Source organism: Dromiciops gliroides, chromosome 5 (genome assembly GCF_019393635.1).
Source record: "Dromiciops gliroides isolate mDroGli1 chromosome 5, mDroGli1.pri, whole genome shotgun sequence".
Classification (NCBI taxonomy): Eukaryota; Metazoa; Chordata; class Mammalia; order Microbiotheria; family Microbiotheriidae; genus Dromiciops; species Dromiciops gliroides.
In genome coordinates, this window is record NC_057865.1 from 42,809,549 (window position 1) to 42,827,216 (window position 17,668).

The 17,668-nt window shown below is 42.0% G+C and overlaps 1 protein-coding gene across 1 annotated transcript in view; it reads left to right on the forward strand.

The window, feature by feature from the left end:
- CDCP1 (CUB domain containing protein 1) overlaps positions 1-17,668 on the forward strand; it is a 63,229-nt gene that overhangs the window by 8,520 nt on the left and 37,041 nt on the right. Inside the window, exons 2-4 of the mRNA XM_043967495.1 lie at positions 9,374-9,580; positions 13,646-14,002; positions 15,626-15,994. Coding sequence (XP_043823430.1) covers positions 9,374-9,580; positions 13,646-14,002; positions 15,626-15,994 — 933 coding nt within the window. The remainder of the gene's footprint in view (positions 1-9,373; positions 9,581-13,645; positions 14,003-15,625; positions 15,995-17,668) is intronic.

Here is a 17,668-nt window from a genome sequence, read left to right on the forward strand (position 1 = left end):
ATAAGCTGGGAAGCCAAGGTCTCTGAAAGGTACAGGTGAGGAGAGGTAGTTTTCTTTTCTTTTCTTTTCTTTTCTTTTCTTTTCTTTTCTTTTCTTTTCTTTTCTTTTCTTTTCTTTTCTTTTCTTTTCTTTTCTTTTCTTTTCTTTTCTTTTTGGTGAGGCAATTGGGGTTAAGTGACTTGCCCAGGGTCACACAGCTAGTAAGTTGCCAAGTGTCTGAGGCTGGATTTGAACTCAGGTTCTCCTGACTCCAGGGCTGGTGCTCTATCCACTGCACCACCTAGCTGCCCCGAGGGGTAGTATTCTTGGCCCAGAGGGATGGAGTTCCAAGTTTGGGAAGCAGCAAGAAGGCCAGTGGGCCCAAACCATGCTTTAAATGCCAGACTAAGGAGTTAGCATGTGATCCCACAGACAACAGAAAGATGGGTTTCACCAGGTTTTATTGGTGACTCCAGGGGGGAAATTCACTTTCCTGGTGTTCACCTGATCAAATTAGCCTCCTCACATGTCCTCAATTCCTATTGTGTGTGGTTTGGGTTTGTAAGGAAATAGGATGGCAAGGAGAACTCATCAGATTCTTTGTATAACATCCGGTGTGTCATCTAGAGCAGTGAGTAAAGGGATCAGAAATTCCCACCCCAGAAAGGGCTTACAAGGAATCCTAATAAGGAAAAATAAGAGTGAGGGAGTGGGGGGGAGGGGAGGGCAATGAGTGCCTTCTGAGGTAAAGCTGTGACTCATTACAAAGTATCAGGGCTTTGTCAGCCATCAAGAACGCGCTCTAACACCCTTAAGCCTACCAGGAGGATGGGGATGCAAGTCTTGTTCTGAATGCTGGCAGACAGCAGAATGATTGGATTGATTCCTTTTTTATCCTAGGCATAGTCTAAGATACTATGAATGGTGATACTAGAGCTTATGAAATCTAATCACATTAAAATCACAGCCTTTTGGCAGAAGGTAAAAATAAAATATTCTGCAGTTATTGGGAGATGTACTCATCCATCACCCTCAAATATTACAATATTTATATAAGATTGTAAACATCCAAATATGCCATGTATAATTGAGGGGCTGGCAGAAGAATTTTTCTTCTGTGTTGGGCTTTCATGTTTGAGGGATAAAGGGAAACAATGACTAATGTGGGTAAAGAAACATTATAAAAGGAAAGGATAGCTTCTTTTTTGGGGGGGGGTGAGGCAGTGGGGGTTAAGTGACTTGCCCAGGGTCATAGAGCTAGTAACTGTCAAGTGTCTGAGGTCAAATTTGAACTCAGGTCCTCCTGAATCCAGGGCTGGTGCTTTATCAGCTGCTCCATCTAGCTGCCCCAAGGATAGCTTCTAAACTGTAAATTGAGGATAATGTCATTCACAAGTAATTTTCTTAACATGGAAAAGTTACTTCTCTGTTCTACTTTATTACATTACTCTATTTTAAGATTAGGGATTCTAGGGGAGGGGAGGAGAACAAAAAGCAATAGGGAGAGGCCAGGTTTCAAACAGCGTGTGATTCTTACAGGTAATCCCTGGATGCAGCTGAAGTCTATAGCCCCCTACTGTGGTAGGCTTGCCTGGAGCTCTCTCTATTGGAAGCCAATACGATACCGTGCCTGTATCAGCCTCCAAGGCGAGTCATTACATGGGAAGTAATAAGGAAAGAGTTATCAGGCAGGCTGGTTTGGTCCTCAGGATGCCAGGTAGGGCAAGGGTGAAAAGTCTTCCCCAGCCCCAGGACTGGAAGCACTACCTGGGAGGTCGACATGTGAGGAGAGGATAGACAAGGAAGACAGCTTTGAAAGCCATAGGTTGATCTTATTATATACTTAAAATAAAAGCAAGCTGGAGATGAGAGCTTCACACATAATCTGCTGTTTCTGTTTTATTGTGTATATTCAAATGCCCATTATATTTGGTGTTTACATTCAAAATAGAAATTAACGTTTTAAAAAGAACTCAATATGCCAGTATCAGGGACTGGGATTAAAGGGTTAATACAACTAAACTCTCTAGAGCAGGGGTTCTTAACCTAAGGGTCCATGAATTTGTTTTGTTTTTTTAAATATTTGGGGGCAGCTAGGTAGCGCAGTGGATAGAGCACCGGCCCCGGATTCCAGGGGACCTGAGTTCAAATCTGGCCTCAAACAGTTGATACTTACTAGCTGTGTGACCCTGGGCAAGTCACTTAACCTCAGTTGCCTCACAAAAAAATATATATATATATATTTGAGGGGCAGCTAGGTGGTGCAGTGGATAGAGCACCAGTCCTGGAGTCAGGAGGACCTGAGTTCAAACCCGGCCTCAGACACTTATTAGCTGTGTGACCCTGGGCAAGTCACTTAATCCCAATTGCCTCACCTATACACACACACACACACACACACACAGACACACACATACATATATATACACATATAATTTGAAATAGAAGTATGTATAGAATAATTTTACATACATATATGTGTGTGTGTGTGACACTTATTTGTGTCTAATGGTAAGCTCTGGGGTGGAGGGAAAAGGAAAGAAATAAAAAGAAATGTACATGATAATTTTGTTGTCTATTTGAAAGGAATATTAAGTTGTATGGAGTAGATTTTTACTTTCATACACAATCATCATTTTATTGTACTATGTTATAGATGCTTGTTTTCGTTCATAAATTTAAAATAATTTTTTTTTAAAAAATGGATAATTGCATTTCAGTGTCACTGGTTTCCTTTGTAATCCTATGTGTTTCATTTGATGCATTTAAAATCATTCTTCAGAGAAGGGGTCCATAGGCTTCACCAGATACTCTGCAAGGGGGCCCATGACTCACATAAAGGTTAAGAACCCCTAGTCTAGAGGCTGTGGTCAGAGCCTTCAGAGAGGTGATTTGTGACATTATTTACTCCAAAAGCTTCTGGGGGTGGGGGGGGGGTGCTGCCTTTTAGGCTGAAGCCTTGCTCAGAACCACCAAGGCTTTATCGACTGAAGGTAATTTATGGACCAGTACATTCACAGTGTTAGAAATAAACAAGTGGAAAATCTTTTTTATGGTTATTTATTGGGTAGCCAACTCTGCTTCTCTGTAGAGGTGATGTATTGTAGGTGTGGGTTATTCCATGTAACTTCAGATTGTTTCGATATGTTGATTAGTTTTGCTGAACATTTTTTTTTTCAGTATTATAAAGGATGACCTGGGAGGTACAAAGGGGGGAATGTAAATGATATTAAAACAAGGGATTTAAACAAAAATATAACTTAATGAACTCATCCCTAGACAACCTAAAAGGAACCATAAGGAGTTTATAAACAATTCCTCTATGGGGGGGGGGGGCAGCTAGGTGAAGCAGTGGATAAAACACCAGTCCTGGATTCAGGAAGACCCGAGTTCAAATTCAGCCTCAGACAATTGACACTTACTAGCTGTGTGACCTCGGGCAAGTCACTTAACCCTCATTGCCCCCCCCCCAAAAAACCTCATTTCTCTATTTTTTTTTCTTTTAAAGTTACTTGGTTAAGCCTCCAGAGCTCTTTAGATTTTATTCATGGTATCCAAACTGCACATTTTCCAGCATAGTCAAATTTAACAGAGCTTGTACTCTATTGACATGGTCTTCAAAAAGTCAGGGTCTCCTCTGTACCCTGATGAGTCTTTGGAGTAAAGCCATCCCTGAGCTCAGGAATTTTAGCCTGTCCCTGAATCTGCTGCTTGGGTGTCCTCAGCAAGTTCATCCTCCATTTGGTGAGCCACCAGAGGTGGGGGATCACCAGGTTGCCTATGCCCAGAATTAATGGAAGGGAAGGTTTATCTTTGCTCTCCTCCTGTTTTTCCCAGCCCCCAAATGCCACACCCTAATTTGCCAGGAATGATCAACAGCTGTGACAAGACAGCTAGGAAAATGTAGGTGCTTAACGAGTATCTTTGGATGCATGAAAGACAAAAGGTTGTTCATCATCACCAACCATTTCTGTGTTTCCATTAGGCAGAACAAGAAAAAACAGCATTTTATTCCTGTTCATTAAGTTTGAGTAGGCTAATCAGCTGGCCAGCTTCAGATGTCATAAAAGCCTGGAATGGCTTTCTGAGAGAGGCTGTCGGTTTTTCTGTGGTCAAAGGTCCTCTTTAACAACAGAATAGATTCTTAGACTCCACAATGAGCCTGGTCTAGAAAACAAACCAACAAGCAAAAATGCCAGACTTGAAGGCAAGGCCTGCCTGTGAGTGGCTTTCTGGGAAAAGTGTAAATATTGCTCAGTGATCAGGCCCACTCTGCCTAGCTAGGAAAGGCTATCCCCAGAAAGGTTAGCTGATAAACCAGAGAGGTTTACAATATCTAGACTTCTTTGTAGAGATGGAGACTCATGCTCACCTCTCAGTGGCTCAGGGGTTAACTACAACAGCAGCAAAGGTGCTTTCGTAGAGATCATTTAAGTTAGGCATTATTTACCTTGAACTCACAGACCTCCAAGGAGTCCTTGGATAGATTTCAAGGGTTTGGGGAACTCAGAAGGGGGAAAAAAAAATCACATCTTTATTTTCACTAACCTTGAGTTTCCTTGATAATCTTATGTGTAGTCCTTAAGAATTTTATTTTATGATTTTAAAAACATTATTCTGAGAAATCCGTAGCTTTGTTTCATCAGATTCCCAAAGAGGCCTATGAGTTGTAAAATCAACATGCATTTATTAATAACTAGCATTTATAAAGTGCTTTGGGGCAGCTAGGTGGTATCATAGTACACAGAGCCCTGGGCCTAGAGTCAGCACAACCTGAGTTCAAATCCTGCTTCAGGCCCTTACTAGCTGTGTGACCCTGAGCAAGTCACTTAGCTCTGTTTGCCTCAGTTTCCTCATCTATAAAATGAGCTGGAGAAGGGGATGGCAAACCACTCCAGTATCTTTGCCTAGAAGACACCAAAAGAGGTCACAGAATCGGATGTGAATGAAAACGACTAGACAACAGCAACATATGGAATAGGGAATAAACTGACCTTGTTGCTCCAAAGAGCATAATTAGGACTGCTGGGGGTGGAAGGTTTAAGGAGAAGGATTTTGACTCATTATCTTCAAGGACTGGGACACTAAGTTGTTACTGCCTTCATTGAGAGTGAAGAGGAAAAGCTTTTTTCTCCTCTAAGATATGTATGATGAAGCTCTATTCACCAGTATGCCAATTGTCATTGAATCTGCTACTCCTGGGCTAAGGATGTTCGGTGGTACAAAAATAAGTGGTAACATCCATTTTGGATGATGGTCAGTGGCCATCCAGGGTGTGTTTCATGGCTTTTCCTAGAGAGAAGAGGCCCTTTTGTTCCTTTCTGTGACACTGATGTTATACAGAGAGAGGTAAAGTGTCCCTCAGCCTATCCCAGGCATTGGGGTCATGTTGCATGGGCTAGATGTGCCAAAGATGAAGGCAGCGGTCAACACCGAGGGAAGAGGACAGGGCTGCAGTCAGGACCCAAGCAATCCTGTGCCCCAAAGCACATACAAGTTGGTATTGATACTGCTTTTCAGAACTTAAACTCAGCCAGTTGTTGGTCCTTTGTTCTCAAAGAGGACCATGACATTGGGTGATGTCATGACTTGAAGTGAATTGGATTTTTTAAATGAGGTAGGGCTGAAATCAGCCAGTTAGTTGTAAGGACAAAGAGGTTCAGGCTGGGGAGGTCAGGGCTGGACCAAGAGGAAAATACAGCAAAGCATCAGGGAGCTAACTGCTATACCTTCAACCTCCATCGCCCAAGTCTGGCCTTTTATGTCAGCTATGTGTATCCTTCCTCCTACCCCTTTCTGTCCTTTATAGGTCAGCATGGTCCTAGACTGGTTCCCACTCCCACCTGACTCAGCCCTTTTGATATAAATTATCAGTGGTTACAATTCCATGGCCTGATCTGTGGCCATTCCTTTCAGTCACCAAAAGTGGTTTAGGTGAAGAGTTTTCAATTCCCCTAGACCAACTTCTATTGTAATCTCTTGCTGGAAACCAATTCCTTTTAGCATTTCATCACAATGTGGTATCTTCCTTGAGTTTCTTTGTTTCTACTGCCTTCTTCTGTACTGTCTACCTTGATATGTAGCTATTTTCAATCATGAATTCAACAACATTGTAGAGACTGGTTGGAGCAAACAATGTTTTCTTTGGCTTATAGTTAACCCCTCACCTTCTTTGGTGAGGTAGCTAGGTAGCAAAATGGATAGAGTATTAGGACTAGGGTTAGGAAAACCTGAATGCAAAATCTGCCTCTGACACTTACTATCTATGTGACCCTGGGCAAGCCACTTAACCTCTGTCTACCTCAGTTTCCTTCAAACTGCAAAATGGTGATAATAATAGCACTAACCTCCCAGGTTGTTGTGAGGATAAAATGAGATAACATATGTACAGCACCTTATAAACATGAAGATGCTACATAAATGCTTGCTATTATTTCCATTTATTATTAGCTTAGGCACAGGACTCTGTTGGGTTAGACATTCATGCCCTTTCCCCATCTTTCTCTTAACAGTGAGCTTTTCCAGTTGAATGAATCAGCTTTACATTTTAATGTTGTCTTGAAAGAATTAGACAATTAATAATATCAATAGCTCTCTCTCTCCATTTGCCAGCTGCTTTGATTAGAATTATAATGAGCTGTTGGACATAATATATATTTCTTTTTTTTTAATTTATTGATTTATTGATTTTTTTGGTGAGGCTATTGGGGTTGATTTGCCCAGGGTCACACAGCTAGTAAGTGTGAAGTGTCTGAGGGCGGATTTGAACTCAGGTCCTCCTGAATCCAGGGCCAGTGCTTTATCCACTGCGCCATCTAGCTGCCCCCATAATATATATATATATATATATTTCAAAGGAAAAGCAAGCTATAGATTCTCAATCTTTTTTGTTCATTACTCTATTTTTGTATATGGAAATGCTTTTGGACACTGAGAAATGAGCCTTCAGTTGTATCTTGCAACCATCTTAATGGGTTGAATTTTGTTTTTGTTGTTGTTTATAACTTAGCCTTAATCAGAAGCATTGGTGTTTGATTTGCTATAAATTCTTTTAAAGTGTGTTAATAATAGAAATAATGTTCCTAACAATAGTAGTAGTAGACATCACACCCAAAGGTTTATATAGATCACTTCGTTTGAACCTCATAATACTCCCGTGAAGTAGCGAGTTACTACATTGTAGGTGTGATCGTCACCATTTTACAGATGAGGAACCAGGTTTAGAGGAGTCAAGTTATAGTAGGGGTTAGAAGCAGCACTGTGCTGGTGAAGAGGCAAGTTTAAGTTTGACTCCTGACAATCAGAGTTGTCCAAAAATAGAATAGCCTCTTTTCCAATTCCCCATTTCTGTGATTCTGGGTTTAAATGAATCTGTTTGGTTCTTGGCTATTGGCTAGAATGTCTGTGTAGCTTCTCACAAATGTACATCTATCAAGAGGCAGCCCAATCTAGTGGCCTTGAAATCAGGAAGACCTCCACTAATTGTGTGGCCGTAGGCAAGTCACATCTGTGACAATTAGTGTCTCAGGTAGCTCTCTAGGATAACATGAGAACATGAGGCAATTAGGCAACAAAGCAGGGTGTTGGACATGGAGATGGGGAGACCTGAGTTTGAATCCTGGCTCAGACACTTACTAGTTCTGACAATTAATGAGTTACTTAACCTCTATCTGCCTCAGTTTCCTCAACAGTAAAATGGGGGTAATAATAACAGCTGCCTCCCATGGTTGTTGTGAGGATCAAATGAAATGATACCATGCTTAGCACATGGTAGGTGCTTAATAAATGGATTTTTTCCTTCTTTCCTTCCTTCCTTTCTTCCTTCCTCCCTTCTTTCCTTCTTTCCTTCCTCCCTTTCTTTCCCTTCTTTCTTTCCTTCTTTCCTTCCTCCTCTCCTTTCCTTCCTTCCTTTTCTTCCTTCTTCCCATCCTTCATTCTTTGCTTTCCTTTCTTCCTCCTTTCCCTCCATCCTTCTTTCTTTCCTCCTTTCCTTCCTTTCTTCTTTCTTCTATTCTTTCTTTCTTCCTTTCTTTCTTTCCTTCCTTCCTTCTCTCTTACACCAAGAAAATCACAGGTACAGAACAAAACAAAATCTATTTTATATGTGTGTATATACATATATATATATACATACATACATATCTGTAATATCTCACACACACATACACAAATACCACTTAGCATCTACCTCACAGGATGTTTGCAACTATCTGATAAAATCATGGTTGTAAAAACATTGTAAGATGATGCATAAATATAAGAATTGTCATGTGTATTCCTATGTACACATGTGAACAAGAGTCAGCACCTAAGGTTAGATTTGGGGTTTCATTTGGGGTTTTTTCCAGGCAGGGGTGGCTTATGACTTTCTTGGCAGAGGGGACTCCCCATAAGGGTATTTGTTCCACCAACACAGAGTCATACCTGCTTTTTTCAGTTATAGCTTAGAGAATGGCCTTGTGCACCGGGAGATTAAATTCCTCACCCAGGGTCCTACAGCCACTATGTGTCAGTGGCAAGATGTGATCCCCTGGTCTATTTTGAATTTCCAACACCATTTCTCTATCCATGATGCTTCTCAAAGTTAATTTAATCATAATAAATAATAAAAATTCATTTACAGAGTATTTTAAAGTTTACAGAGCACTTTGTTCATGGCAGCCCTATGGAGTGGTAGTCGAGATTTTATTGTCCCTGTTTTACAAATGATGAAACTGAGGCTCAGAGAGAAGCTATGACTTTACCAGATTCCTATAACTAGTAATCATCAGAATCAGGATTTGAACCCAGGTCTTTGGATTCCAATGGCAGACTCTTTCCACTCTTCCATGTTGCCTTTCATTTAATCATATCATTAAAATAGTGTGTTTCAGGAATATGAACATCAAAGATGTTACCAGATTGGTTCTGAAAAAGTTAAGAACTATTTGTTTAAAACCAGTAATGAGGGTATGTTGTACTGTGGTATTTTAGGCAAATATTTTTTGATCTTGGAAATGAAAATTCCTTTTTTCTTCTCTGAATACACACCAAAATTGTGATGTCAGAGAGACTGCTGCTTCATTAATAGTTTAACTGTTCAAAAATTGGGTTACTGATGGAGAAGTATTACTGAAGACATCCCATTTTCAGGAGTTTTCATTGGGAGCACGTCTTAGTGTTTGGAGTTTTGGTTTTTTAAGCCAACTAATTGAATACCTGACTAAAGGTTCTTCCTCATTTGTGTAGTCGTCACTGACCATTTGCCCCATTCCTGGCCTCAGATCAGGAAAAAAGGAACACACGTGACAAAAGGTTGGAACCTTTCCATGCAACATAAGATGAGACATGGCTGGTTTTCATCTACTAACTTACTTAATTCATTACGATTTTTTTTCCTTTCCTTATTTTTCAGATTTTGATATTTTTATTCCACGTGGAGATAACATCACGATTAAAATAAACCGTGGGGCCGGAGCTCAGCCAACAAAATTCTGCAACATTGTTTTCCAGAGAAAACGTTTCCTCACATTGGCCATCAAACCTGATGTAAGAACCGTCTTTAGCTTTGACTGCCCTGATCCAGAGAAGCATTATGTCCTAGAAGTCGAGAAGAATATTGGTAAACAAATTATTTATAAATGTATTTTAAAGTTTCTGTATCTCTCTCTTTCATATCGTGGTCCTAAATCCGAGTTGTTAATAACCTAGGATTCATATACCCAGATCTGTAAATAGATTTCAGGGATCCATGAACTTAGTTGAGAAAAAAAATATCTTTATCTTTACTAACTTTTGGTTCCCTTTATAATCCTGTGGATTTTACTTTATGCCTCTGTAAAGAATTAATTGTTATTTGAGGTTTTTATGACCCCATCTTTTGGCTAGAATTTTTTTAAAAAAAACCTTGGCACACGTACTGGCCTCTGGGGCTCCGCAAACAGCACGGTGCTCCACCCACTGGTTATAGCCGTCGCCATGGCACTGGCATCTCACATCATCACCACTCCCTGACGCCTACATGGGTCTGGCAAAATTATAATGATTGAAAGCCTAGTGAGGGCAGTAGTGACTGTCAGAGCAACCAGCCAATTGGGTGGGGGCTGTCTGGGGTCTGCTGGGAAGAAGGGAGGAGATTCACCATTCTAGCTTGAAGCTGGAAGGTGACAGGATGCTGCTGTGTGTTCTCAGCTGATTCCTGAGCAGTGGTGTTATTCAGGTTGTATAATTTCCCTTTTCCCCTTTTTATTTCCTTTCCCTTGATCCTACTGATCCTGTTTGTGTGTGTGTGTTTTTTTAAAGTTCATTGTTGTTAAATAAATCCTGTTCTGTTTTGAGGGAGGCTGCCTGTCCCTTTCCTTGCCCCACTATTGTGGCAAGCCGCTTAGCTAACACTCCCCAATTAAAAATTAGTCCCCGCACCTCTAAAAAGTAATCAGAGAAGGGGCAGCTAGATGTCACAGTGGATAGAGCACTGGCCCTGGAGTCAGGAGGACCTGAGTTCAAATCCGTCCTCAGACACTTAACACTTACTGCCTGTGTGACCCTGGGCAAGTCACAACCCCAATTTCCTCACCAAAAAATAATAATAATAATAAAATAAGATCAAAAGTAATCAGAGAAGGGGTCCATACTCTTCACCAGACTCCTCCGAAGGTTCACAATACAAAAATAAACCTTAGATGAAGAGGAATTCCCATAGATCTTGCTGAGGAAGGTCAATAGTAGTCTTGGTGGCATGTCATCTGAATCATATGACAGGACCATGCTACATGTATGCTTTATGTGAAGAATTCAAGGTAGGCAGGAGAAAAGAGTCAGGAGAATTATTGAAAAATTTAATTGATTCAGCAGACATTTAAAACCCTTCCTCCCTCTTAACTTCCTTATTACTGTCAAGGATGACACCAGCCTCCCTGTCTCCCAGGCTTATAGCATAGGAGTCCCCCCAGATTACTCCCTCTTTCTCACCTGCCATATTCAAGCTGTCATCAAGGCCTGTTGATCTCCCCTTTGAAGCATCTTTTGAATTGTGTCCTTTTCTCCTCTGACACTGCCCCCACCCTGGTGCAAACCCTCATCACCTCCCACCTTGACTACTACAATAGCAGCTGGTGGGTCTGCCTGCCTCAGGTCTCTCCCCACTTCAATTCAGCCACCAAAGTGATTTTCCTAAAACACAAGTCTGACCATGTCACTTTTCTACTCAATAAACTCTACTCGCTCCCATTTACCTCCAGAATCAAATACAAAATCCTCTGCTTGGTGTTCAAAGCCCCTCATGACCTAGCCCCTTCTGCCTTACCAGTCTTCCTATACTTTTTTTTTCGGGGCAAAGAGGGTTAAGTGACTTGCCCAGAGTCACACAGCTAGTAAGTGTCAAGTGTTTGAGGCTGGATTTTAACTCAGGTCATCCTGAATCCAGGGCCAGTGCTTTATCCACTGTGCCACCTAATTGCCCCTTCATATACTTCTTTTTTTTTTTAATGGGGCAGTGAGGGTTAAATGACTTGCCCAAGGTCACACAGCTAGTAAGTGTCAAGTGTCTGAGGCTGGATTTGAACTCAGGTCCTCCTGAATCCAAGGCCAGTACTTTATCCACTGCACCACCTAGCTGCCCCCCTTCATATACTTCTTAACCTTTACTCCCCAACCCCTATTCTTCAGTGCAGTGACACTGGCCTCCTTGAACAAGACACTCCATCTCTTAGCATTTTCTCTGGCTGTCTCCCATGTCTGGAATGCTCTCCTCCTTTTCTCTGCATACTGCCTTCCCTGACCTTAAGTCCCAACTGAAATCTCATCTACTACAGGAAGTCTTTCCTCTTAATTCTAGTGCCTTCTCCCTCTTAATTATGTCCTATTTGTCTTGTATAGAGTTTGATGATAGGGTCAGACATCTTCCTATCCCAAGCACAATTAGTACAATGCTTTACCCAAAAATACCTATTAGTTTGTTCAGTTAGATGTTCAAATCACCAGACGAGACTCCAAAGGTAGCTGGTTGTCATACATCTGGAAGTGTGAAGTAGTCCCCCATCATGGTGGCATGAGTTGGGGGGGACGGTGCTTCTTTTTGTGGCTGGACTCTTTGGACCAAATCCTCAGATTCAGAGTTCTTAGAAGGGACTTGAGGGTATCATGCAAAAGAGAGGTAGTTTGCCATAAAGAACTGTTTCCCTGAGCTCATGGATCATGAGAACCTCTGAGATTATTTCCCACATAATCCATCTGTGTTTTATATACATTGTTACATACATGTTGGCTCCTCCCTTTGGAATGTACTCAGGGACTGTTGGCTTCCTTCGTATCCCCAGTGCTTGGGAGACTGACTAGCACATAGATAGCAAGCACTTGATAAATTGTTGTTGATTGAGTTACTGACGCCATCTTTGAACACTTACATAAGTGTTCTTCCAACCATATTGGCCACTTCACATGCCTGTTTGTTCGATAGTAGGCAACTTTGAAGTTTGTGACTATGTGGCATAGGACTGATGAGGATTTGCTGAACATTACAGAATCACACACATATTCTTGTTTCCCATTCTGGCTGCATCAGAAGTCTTTAACATTGTTTTCACTGATGTTGCATTTTTCTCTTTTCTTCATTTAGTCCCTCTCCTATCTAATGCTTCAGTCCTTATTTTAGAAGTTTCAAGGTAGAAAGCACAATAAAGTGTGTCATTAGTCGTTAACCTCTGTAATATCTAACTGTGGTGGTAATAAAATAGAACTGAGCATGCAGAGTATCAAGACAGCTGGATCTTCTTTTCATCCATAATGGAGACCCCACATGCAGCCAGATGACTCTTAGGAATTCTGTGCTGATCACAGATGGGTTTGATGCTGTCTTCTAAAAGTTAGAAAATTTACCTCTCAGCATGGAGTAACTAGCATGGGGAGGCAAGCATGGGATAATGGAAAGAATGTTGGATTTGAAGTCTGAGTACCTGGATTAGAATCCCAGTTCTCCCAGTTCTGCCATTTACTACCTATAGGTAATTGATCCATATATATATATATATTGCTGGGCAATGAGGGTTAAGTGACTTGCCCAGGGTCACACAGCTAGTAAGTGTCAAGTGTCTGAGGTCGGATTTGAACTCAGGTCCTTCTGACTCCAGGACTGGTGCTCCATTCACTGGACCACCTAGCTGCCCCTGATCCATATTATTAATCCCTTTATGGATGTGATTAAAGTGATCTCAACTAAGTCATTCAACTAATGCCTCTGGGCCTTAGTTCCTCAACTGCAAAATGAAGAGACTGGACTATGTGACCACTAAGACCCCTTCTAGCTCTAAATCTGGGATATCATGGTATTCCAAAATTATATCTGCCTCGTGGAAGATGAGGGCATGTTAATCAAGCTCTAGTAATTTCATATAGGAAACTCGGTGTTAAGAGTGGGAGGGAGGGCAGCTAGGTGGCACAGTAGATAAAGCACCAGCCCTGGATTCAGGAGGACCTGAGTTCAAATCTGGCCTCAGACACTTGACACTTACTAGCTGTGTGACCCTGGGCAAGTCACTTAACCCTCATTGCCCCATAAAAAATAAATAAATAAAAATTAAAATGAAATTAAGAGTAGGAGGGGAGGAAGAGATGAGCAGAAAGATGAGAAGCAGTACTGAAGTCACAGTTGTAACATCAATCAGAAGTCTTTCCTTTGTTGTATTTTCAGACTGCATGTCAGGTCCGTGTCCTTTTGGAGAAGTGCAACTCCAGCCTTCAAGATTACCTGCCCTAAACAGAACATTCACCTGGATTGTGAAAGCTAGCCCAAGAGTCGGCCTCGAGCTGCAGTTCTCCAGCCCTCGGTTGAAACAAATTGGTCCAGGAGACACTTGCCCAGACTTGGTTACCTATAACATCAGTGGCTCTATTGAGAAGACAGCTTTCAACATTGGAACCTTCTGTAGCAATGGCACAATCTCACGCATCAAGGTGCAAGGAGGAGTCAAGTTGGCCTTATACTTACCATGGAATGAACATAGAAACTTTTCTGGTTTCAATATTACAAACCGGTCTTCTATAAAACGTAAGCATGCTAGGATATTGCTCTTGTCCTGTTGTGAGTTTGGGCATCATTATGATATTGCTTATTATAGGAAAATGTTATAGCAATGACATTTTTTTCTGAAGTGTTAGTTACCATGTTTTTTCTTTATACATTGGATTGTTTTAATGAAATGAGGGCCTGCAGCCTCATATAGTTTCAGTCGATTTTCAGTCATGTCTGATTCTCTGTGATCCCATTTGGGGTTTTCCTGGCAAGGATGCTGGAGTCGTTTACCATTTCTTTCTCCAGCTCATTTAATAGATGAGGAAACTGAAGCAAAAGGATTAAGTGACTTGCCCAGGGTCACACAGCTAGTAATTGTCTGAAGTCAGATTTGAACTCAGGAAGATGATTCTCCCTGACTCCAGGCCTGGTGCTCTATGCCCCTAAACTCATATTTACCAAGCAGTTAACAAGATGAACTAGAGATCTGAGAAGGTAAATGGACCTTGTAGATATCACTGAGGTTTGGTGGGATGAGACCCATGAGAAAATCATGAGGATGAGCCTAGCCTAGAAAAGAGACAGCTTAAGGGAGCTATAATTCTTGTTTTCCAAGTATTTCAAAGGCTGTCATGGGGGGGGGGGAAGGGGAGGGGAAGGGTTGGGTTGGGAGAGTAGTTTTGTTCCACTTGACCCAAGAGGGCAGAACCAGGAGCAGGAGAATAGAAATTGTAAGGAAGCAAATAGGTGGCTCAGTGGATAGAGTATCAGACCTGGAGTCAGGAAAACCTGAGTTCAAATCCAGCCTCAGACACTCACTAGCTGTGTGAACCTGGGCAAGTCACTTAACCTCTATTTACCTTAATCCACCAGAGAAGGAAATGGCAAACCACCCCAGTATCTTTGCCAAGAAAATCGCATATGAGGTCACAAAGAGTTGGACACAAATGAACAACTGAATAATAACAACAACAAATTAAGGTTTGGTATTAGGGGAAAACTTCCTAATAATCGATGCTGTCCAAAAGCAGAATGGGCTGCCTGGAGAGGCTCCTTCTTAATGGAGTTCTTCAAGGAAGGACAAGATGACCACTCGTTGGTTATGCTTGTCATGTGGTCATTTCTCAGGTATGCTCTAGAGGGGATTTTTGTTTGGGCATGTACTGGACCAATGGTGTCAAACTCAAATAGAAATAGGGGTTACTAATCAGAACATGAGCATCCGTGGGGGCTCTTCTAGCCTTTCTTGTATTCTAATTTTTGTTGCTCAATATTTCCCAATTACATGTTAATCTGCTTTGGGGCACGCTCAGGAGTGTTGTGGGCAGCCCATAGATTGCACATCAGATGCCTTTGGGCTTAATGCTCCATTCCCAATTCTGAAATTCTGCGTTGTGGTTTGCTTTCCTTACTCTTTATTTTTATCCTATTCAGTCCTTTATATTTCCTTTCTCTGAATTCCCATTATTCTAATGGAGTTTATCTCCCTCTAGCATGAATACACCATAGTCAAATATGCTATTTATTATATGAAAGAAAACCAGGATATTAGACTCACGTTGCCAGGTTTTCATCTCCATGATCATGAATAACAGGGGTGAGGGTGGTATGCCTTCATGACCTCCTGGTTCACTTTGATTTGCTCCAACCTCCCAATAGGACTCTGCATCATTGAATCTGTGTTTGAAGGAGAGGGCTCAGCAACCCTGATGTCCGCCAACTACCCCAATGGGTTCCCAGAAGATGAGCTCATGTCATGGCAATTTGTCATCCCTCCTCACCTCCGAGCCAGTGTATCTTTCCTCAACTACACCCTCTCCAACTGTGAGAGGAAGGAGGAAAGGGTCGAGTACTATATCCCAGGATCACACACGAATCCAGAGGTGTTTCAACTTGGAGATAAGCAGCCCGGTAACATGGCTGGGAATTTCAACCTGTCCCTACAAGGCTGCGATCAGGATTCCCAAAGCCCTGGGGCCCTCCGACTGCTCTTTGAAGTTTTGGTTCAGCACCCTCAGAATGAAAGCAGTAAGTAAAACTCAGTTCACCTCTTTCTTTCTTTCTCCTTCCTCTCTAAGTATCCCGGTCTAAACCAAAGCTTCTTAAACTGTGGGTCACGTAACTGAATGTAGGGGTTGCAAAAAAGTTGGCAACAGTAAAAAGTTATGTATACCTACTTAATATACCTATCTACCCAGGGTGGCAGAAAAAAATCTCAGGTGAAAAGGGGTCAAGTGGAAAAAGTTTAAGAAGCCCTGATCTAAACAATTTTTTTTTAGGCAGTGGGGGTTAAGTGACTTGCCCAGGGTCACACAGCTAGTAAGTGTCAAGTGTCTGAGGCCGGATTTGAACTCAGGTACTCCTGAATACAGGGCCGGTGCTTAAACCACTGTGACATCTAACTGCCCCTCTAGGGTAATCCAAGTGTAAATTTGGGGGAGCTGACTCTACTGGCTCCACCTCTCTGGTGTCTAAATGTTGGACCTCATTCATGGATCCAGAAGCTATTAAGTGCCCCTTCTATGTGACAGGAGTAGACCATCAGCTGCACTAGCTAACTTGCACTCTTGAGTTTGGCCTTTCAAAGCTGCAAATGTTATTTCTTACTCAGATTTATCCAAAAAAGCATGGAGAAAGATGGCAGAGGAGAGGCTGTGACTCCCACAAGCTCTAGATAAACCCGTCCATTTATGCCCAAATAATGCGGTAAAAAATCAAAACCCAGAACAGCCTAATGCACTTAAGAACAGAGTGAGACTATTTCCCCCAAAAGAGGGCAATTCTGATCACCTACTGATCAGGCTGAACAGCTCAGTGCACAGTCCAGACGTAGCCAGGGACACTGCTTCCAGCGCATGTCAGAGTCTTCAGCACCAGCAACTTCTGAGGTTCTGATCACGGACTGGTGAGGGGGTTCGGCGGTAGGCCAGGGTGAAGTGGAGGCAGTATCTACTGCAGTTGGGGCAAAGGGCCCTGGGTCTGAACCAGTGGGCTGAATCGAGTGGTGGTGGCCAAGTGGGGAAGGGGCAAAAGCACGCCAAGCTTCCGACCATAGAGAATCAGAGTTCAATCAGACTTCTGTTTCTGGGTCAAAGAGAAAGCGGCTGTGATTACTCACAAGTCAGGTGGCTGAGAAGAAGCCCAATCACCCCCTGGGCCACGCTGTAGCACAAACAGGGTGTCCTGGAAGCAGCGCTACACTTTAAGAAGGAGTAAAAAGCCAAGAAATAGTAAGCCAGGATGAGTAGGCAGAGAAAGCAGAAGATCATCGAAAACTTCTTTGGGGGAAAGGTAGACCACAATACATCCTCAGAAGAAGATAATAACAGGGTCAAAGCTCCAACATCCAAAGCTTCCAAGAAAAATATGAACTGGTCTCAGGCCATGAAAGCTCTCAAAAGGGACTTTGAAGAGAAAGTAGGAGAGATAGAACAAAGATGTAGAGAAAGAGAGGAAAGGAATAGAAAGAGAAATGGGAGCAATGCAGGAGAATCGTAAGAAAAAAGTCAACAGTTTGAAAAGCCAAATGGAAAAAGAGATTAAAAAACTGTCTGCTGAAAATAATTGCCTAAGAATTAGGATTGAACAAATGGAAGCTAGTGACCTTATGAGAAACCAAGACACAGTAAAGCAAATCCAAGTGAATGAAAAAATAGAGGGCAATGTGAAATATCTCCTTGGAAAAACAGTTGACCTGGAAAA